This window comes from Rhinopithecus bieti, unplaced genomic scaffold, assembly GCF_001698545.2.
Source record: "Rhinopithecus bieti isolate Rb0 unplaced genomic scaffold, ASM169854v2 scaffold_7897, whole genome shotgun sequence".
In the NCBI taxonomy this organism is placed as follows: domain Eukaryota; kingdom Metazoa; phylum Chordata; class Mammalia; order Primates; family Cercopithecidae; genus Rhinopithecus; species Rhinopithecus bieti.
In genome coordinates, this window is record NW_016805510.1 from 6,328 (window position 1) to 12,889 (window position 6,562).

At 49.6% G+C, this 6,562-nt stretch overlaps 1 protein-coding gene across 2 annotated transcripts; it reads left to right on the plus strand.

Annotated features, from left to right (window-relative positions):
* Nucleotides 1-216: 216 nt before the first annotated feature.
* On the plus strand, nucleotides 217-4,562 carry CCDC127 (coiled-coil domain containing 127). 2 transcript variants are annotated; one of them, XM_017872719.1, is made up of 3 exons: nucleotides 1,229-1,259; nucleotides 1,726-1,791; nucleotides 3,370-4,562. In XM_017872719.1, exons 1-3 carry the CDS (start codon nucleotides 1,244-1,246, stop codon nucleotides 4,029-4,031), a joined length of 744 nt encoding a protein of 247 aa, XP_017728208.1. In that variant the 5' UTR covers nucleotides 1,229-1,243; the 3' UTR covers nucleotides 4,032-4,562. The 2 variants fall into 2 exon arrangements, with proteins under 2 accessions (XP_017728207.1, XP_017728208.1); XM_017872718.1 differs by lacking the exons at nucleotides 1,229-1,259; nucleotides 1,726-1,791 and adding an exon at nucleotides 217-315.
* Nucleotides 4,563-6,562: the final 2,000 nt, after the last annotated feature.

The window sequence follows — 6,562 nt, forward strand, 5'->3', positions numbered from 1 at the left end:
CATGCTGTAGAATTCCTTTTACATATTGTGGAATTATGTTTGTGGCTAGGCTGCAAAGGATTGCTCCTGTGTTCATGGGGGAGTCCTGAGCCTCCGCCCGGGGCGCGCTGCTCTTGCTTCTCCATGTCTAGTCCGTCATTCCAGTTTTTCTCCCAGTTGTTCTGCTTTTCAGTTCTAGAATTTTCATTTGGTTCTTCTTTATGTCTTCTGTTTATTTTCGTAGACTCTCTGTCATGGCGGCTGCTCTAAAGTCCTCGTCAGATAATACTGCCATCTCTCATCCGGCTATTAGCATCTGTTGGTCATCTTTGTTCAGTGAGCATGACCCGTCCTAACCCTTGGTACTATGAGTGATTTTCTGCTGGAACCTGGGCATTTTGGGTATTACGTGATGAAACACTGGTTTTTTTTTTTTTTTTTTTTTTGAGACAGAGTCTCGCTCTGTCGCCCAGGCTGGAGTGCAGTGGCCGAAACACTGGTTTTTATTTAAACCTTCGGTTTTAGCTGGCTTTCTTGAACAGCACCCTGGTAGGGGAAGGGCCATGCAGCCTCCTTACCACCAGGTTGGGATAGAAGTCCAGGCTCCCCACTCAGCCTCTGGCCCCCGTGGGCCCCCGAGGAAAGGGTGGGAGTTCCAGCCCCCTGGCCTCTACTGGTGCCCTGGCTGGGAAGGCCTCAGTGCTGCTCCCCACATGGCTCCTCCCGACCCCACCCTGTGTTTGCCACTGGGTGGGAGCGGGAGCCCCAGCTCCCATCCTACCTTTGCCTGTGTGGGTGGAGGTGGGGCCGCAGTGTCTTCTGTATTACTTGGCTGATGTAGAGTGATTACTGTCAGAATGTTTTCTCTCTTGCCAGGCCCCTATCGTGGTCCTTTGGGCAGAGACAGCAGGCTTTGTTGGAGTTTCTTTTTTTGTCTGCACCCGTTAAGATTACCAATTGCCTGTGTCTTCAGCTCCAAGTCTGGGATCTATGAGGCAAAATGAAAATCTGGAGGACTTGCCCCCATGTTGTTCCTGGGGTCCCAAGGACCCAAGCCAGTCTACCTTCTCTCTACCTTTCAGAGTCATCTTGTTTTATAGGTGAAGTCCAGGATTTTTAGTTTAATTAGAAGAAGAATAGGGAGGACATCTACTGTGTCTTCTTAGTTTACTTCGAAGAATAGGGAGGACGTCTACTCCGTCTTCCCAGAAGCAGGAGTCCCACCTGAAACTGAGGCTTTGAAAAGTCGCATGTGCCCAGAGTCATGAGGCGTCTGTCAGGTCAGACTCGGAATTCAGGTTTTCCTGACACCCAGCCTGTCGTGCCACATTTTCCTCTGCAAAGCTGCCTGTAGCCTCCCCTGCCCGGCTCCCCATCCAGCCCCAAACTTCCCAATAACCACAGCCTGTGTGGTGGGGTCTGATGATTAACTGTATGCATCGTTGTCTGTGTTAGTTTTCCAGTGGTTTTATGTGTCAGTGATGTGACTTGACTAAGATCGCCCCCAGATTGTATCAGGGAGCAGCTGCCTGTCGCCTCTTGATTCGGCCCCACCCCTCCCAGCCCCACCTCCAGCCCTCCACACCTCCTGGATGCTCTTAAGTCACGTTAATTCCTTTGACTCCTCATGGCTGCAGAGCACATCCTGTGCTCCTTGTCCGGGTCTCCTGGGGGCCCCTCTCATTTGGCACCTGTGACTTTCCAAAGGCAGTGCCAGCTTCTCCTTGACATAAGCCCCATCCCCAGGCACATCTGGCTCCTGGAACCTCTCGCTCTCCAAGGCTCTCGCCTGCCCTGCTCATTTGACTTCAGGTAACTTTTCCTTGCAGCTCCTGCTCAGCCTTCCAGACTTTGTTTGTTCACCTTTTTATGAAGACTTCCTTGACTTCACCAAAACCAGACGAGCTTTCCCTTCTCTCTCCTCACATACCTTTGCAAACCCCTCAGTGCTTATCAAGTGACATTATAACAGCTTCTTTCCTGGTCAGGCCTCTGCCTGTGAGCTCTTGTCAAAGGGAGGAGATAAAGATGACATGAGTGTGAGCTGTCATCTGAAGTAGGACTAGCAGCTGTTTTTGGTTGAGGAAAGATGAGTTTGGTTTTGTGCTTACGCAGTGAGGTGTCAACAGCATATCCAAGGGAGACTGGCTTTCAGGCTAATGGAAATCTTGCTGTCATGGAATTGCTCCCACAAAGGTCATTAATGACCTGGGAGAAAAACAAAGGTGACCATTAATGACCTGGGAGAAAAGAATTGAATGTCAAGGACACCACCTGGGTTGGGGGAAGCAGCAAAAGGAGGAAGAGAACCATGAAAGTGGATGGAAACTCCAGTGGTTCTAGAAGGGGCTACGGACCAGGGAGTTCCACAGAGTGGTTAGTGGGGGATGGGTTGCAGGATAGAAGCGCACGAGGGAACCCACACTGCTGCTTTCAGTGGCTCTTGGGCCCTTGGGCTTTGAAAATTTGCCATACAATCCTGTTTTCCAGAGGACTCAATTCCGTGCTGCTTTTAGACTGTCCAAGCAGAATGCATCGCTATTTGGAAAAACTGAGACTTAGCATGTAGTTGCTCTAACATGTATGAAACTATTGAGCAATAGCATCAGTTTGGAACGTGGATGGAACTATTATCGCACAGTCATTTTTTTATTGTTGAAACACACCCAACTCTTACTTGTGGGATGGGCAAAGAGTTGATGACTCCATCTGGAGCCAGGTGCCCGCTGGCCAGCAGGCTCTGTGGGTCATCAGGTCTTAGAGGCACTGGATTTCTCTGCAGTGCAGGCCAGCTCTGCTGTTCCTTGGTGTGAGGGGCAGAGCCGGGCAATGCCCACTCCAGCCTCCCAGCAATCCCCGTCCCATTTTCGTGAGATTCCAGCAGTCTCCAGTTTGAGGAAAGAGGCCCACTGTGCCTTGAGGCTAAACTTTTTAACCCACTTTATTTTTATGTGTCCTTATCAGAACGTAAGCAGTGTCTCAAACTCAGGCTGTTTACTCGTTGCCACCAGGCAAAGCTAAATACAACTTTTATAAGAACCCGGCCAATAGTAGTTGAAGCCGACCCAAATATTTTAAACTTTGCCAATTGTACTAGAGCCAGAGCAGGCAAATGGTGGCGGGTTTGAGAGGAGAAAAAAGCAGCGGTAGATCTTCTTAGCAACAAACAGAAGACGGAAAGGGTTAGGGTCTTTTGGTCGCCCAGCCTTACCTGATTTTAAGAGGAGAACTTGGCCCGTTACACGTTTTTGTACAGAAGTGATCTTGGTACGGCTGAGGTCTTAAGCTTTTATTGAAATGCCATCCTTAGCTGCCTTATGATTTAAGTGAAAATTATAGAACTTCAGCCCTAACTTTTTCACTTTGTGTATTTTTCTCCATTCATGTCAGGTTGGATTTGGTCTAGGGAATCCCAGAAAGAAATAGAAAAAGAGAGAGAAGCCTGCCGTCAGAGAACTACTGCTTTTCAACGGGATCTGGAAGCCAAGTACCATGCCATGATCTCAGAAAATCGGCGTGCTGTTGCTCAGTTGTCCTTGGAACTCGAAAAGGAACAGAACAGAACAGCTAGTTATCGAGAAGCCCTTATCTCTCAGGGGCGCAAGCTGGTAGAAGAGAAGAAGCTTCTGGAACAGGAACGGGCCCAGGTGATGCAAGAAAAAAGGCAGGTGCAGCCTTTGAGAAATGCATATTTGAGTTGCTTGCAAAAGGAAGAAAACTGGCAAAGGAGAGCTAGGCTTTTGCTGAAAGAGTTTGAAGCTGTTCTCACAGAAAGACAGAATATCTACTGCAGTCTGTTTCTTCCTCGCAGCAAGCGGCTGGAGCTAGAGAAGAGCTTACTGGTGCGAGCGTCCGTCGACCCCGTTGCTGCTGACCTAGAGATGGCAGCCGGTCTCACCGACATATTTCAGCATGATACATACTGTGGTGATGTCTGGAACACCAACAAACGCCAGAATGGCAGACTCATGTGGCTCTATCTCAAATACTGGGAACTAGTTGTCGAACTGAAGAAGTTTAAGAGAGTAGAGGAAGCCATACTAGAAAAGTAAGACAAGGATAAAATAAAACTGCTTTTAGTGACGCAAGGCCAGGCAGTCATGGGCCTTCTGGGTCTCTGGCGTCGTCTGTCCTCTGCTGCCTGTGTCATGGCCACACCGCCACCCTTCAGCAGCGACCTCCACTCCCACCACCCTCGGAGCAGAAGTGCCCGAAGCCTCGGAGACAGAGGGTTTCCTCCTGACGCTCTGCAGCTGTTGGGGATATGGTTTCTCTGAAGCATTTGTAAGCTGCCAGTATTGTATCAAGCAGAACAGTGTAACCTTGTATTTTAGCTCCAGGGTAAAAATGTTTTTTTAAAAAGTCAAATACAATTCTGGTCCTTACCACAAGTACTTTTCTGTGTTTCATCACTCCCTAAATACTTTCTCCTCAAATTATTTTTCTCTCTCACCAGATTACATTAAGAATTTGTCAGATAATGTGTAGAACTGCATAACAGATGATAATAGAAAGTAGTAATATTATCAAGCTTTTTTATTTTAAAGATCTCTCTCCCATAAAGGGGAAAGAAACACCAAGTGTTTCTTGTATCCAGTTGGTACCTAATGTGTGTTTGGAATTTGGCTTGTGTCTGTATTCAGCAAGCAGATATTTATTAGCAATGATATATACTCAAAAATACTTGCCATTTATGAGTAATAATGCCACTTTTTTTGTGTGTAATTCTTCACTCTTTACAAAATATTTTTATATATATTATCTCATTGTTTACTGCAACCAACGTGGTAGACAGGTATTACCGCCCCGTGTCACACATAGCTGCTGGGTACTGAGCCTGTAACCTCTTCACTCATGGGATCCCCAGTCTAATCCTGTGAAGTAGGTATTACTAGTATTCTTTGTGGGGGTGCCCCAAGGCCAGCCCCCCGGTTGCGTGACCTGCTGGGAGATCTCACAGGACTCAGCACAGGGCTGTACTCGGCACAAAGCAGAATCAGCAAAGGGAAAGGGTGTGTGGGTGGTGCTCAGAGGAGCCACGTGCAGGGCGCCCCAGGGTCCACTCCCTGGAGTCATACAGGACACACCTAACTGTAAGAACAAGCTCACTGGAGACTCAACCCTGGGCTTTTGCTAAGGGCTGGTCCCATGGTACCCCCTGCCTGGCCTGTGTGGAAATTCCCGACTTGTCCAGAAGGAGGGTGGGCTTGGTGTGGTCTGTGCCAGGTGCACAAGCACTGCGGGCACAGAGCCACTTGTAGGAGTTAATGGTGCTGGGAACTCTCCCAGAATCCGAGTTCCCAGATGTCAGTCAAGGGCCAGCCTTGCACACAGGCCCTGGTAGGACACAGCCTTGGGCCTGCTGTGTGAATTCGTCCCCACGCACCTCACTTTACGGAGGTGTGGAAGAGCTAACCTGCCTGAGGTCACGCAGATAGTAGTGCTGGAGCCAGTCTGAGCCCAGGAACCTTTTCTCCAGACCGAGAGTAACCTGCGTGCAGTTACCTGATAGTTTGTGGCCAGGCAGAAGCGAGAGCAGCGTTGTCCATCTGCTTTCAAGGGCCGTGTTCTCCCCGCCTGCCTGTCTGTACAGGAATAGGACAAACTGTTAAAAATCCTAAGCTTGTAGAACCCACGTGGCAGTGTGAGAGCCACTATTCCTGGAGCGCATGTTACTACACCCTGAGCTGTACACGCTTTACACTTGTGCGTTGTTTGAAATCCTTGGAACCCCGTGAGCACGGCAGAGGTGGGCTCAGAGCCGACATGAGCTGCCTGCAACAGACACAGGCCTCCGTGTACAAAAAAAAAAGAGTGGTGCAGGCTCCACACCTGCGTGGGTGCCAGGGCTCTGCTCTTGGCACCCACGCCCTGTAAGTGTACTCAGATGCTCCTCTTCAGTGGCTGCTAGCGTGTCTTTCTGCTCTACCACCATCGCTTTATCTGAGAAAATCTTTTTTTTTTTTTAATTTTTTTGAGAGGGAATCTCTCTCTGTCACCCAGGCGGGTGTGCAGTGGTGTGATCTCGGCTCACTACAGCCTCCGCCTCCTGGATTCAAGCAATTTTCCTGCCTCAGCCTCCTGAGTAGCTGGGATTATGGGCGCACGCCACCACAGCCAGCTAATTTTTGTGTTGTTAGTAGAGATGGGGTTTCACCATATTGGCCAGGCTGGTCTCGAACTCCTGACCTCAGGTGATCCGCCCCCCTCGGCCTCCCGAAGTGCTGGGATTACAGGCATGGGCCACCGCACCCGGCCCCTAAAAAGTCATTTTTTCGGTAAATCTGGACGAAACTCTTCCTCTCGTTGTTTGTACTTCCTGATGCGTCAGACCCTGGCCTAAAGAGTGGTGCAGGCGCCGGGCGCGGTGGCTCAAGCCTGTAATCCCAGCACTTTGGGAGGCCAAGGCGGGCGGATCACGAGGTCAGGAGATCGAGACCATTCTGGCTAACACGGTGAAACCCCATCTCTACTAAAAATGCAAAAAATTAGCCAGGAGAGGTGGCAGGCGCCTGTAGTCCCAGCTACTCGGGAGACTGAGGCAGGAGAATGGCATGAACCTGGGAGGTGGAGCTTGCAGTGA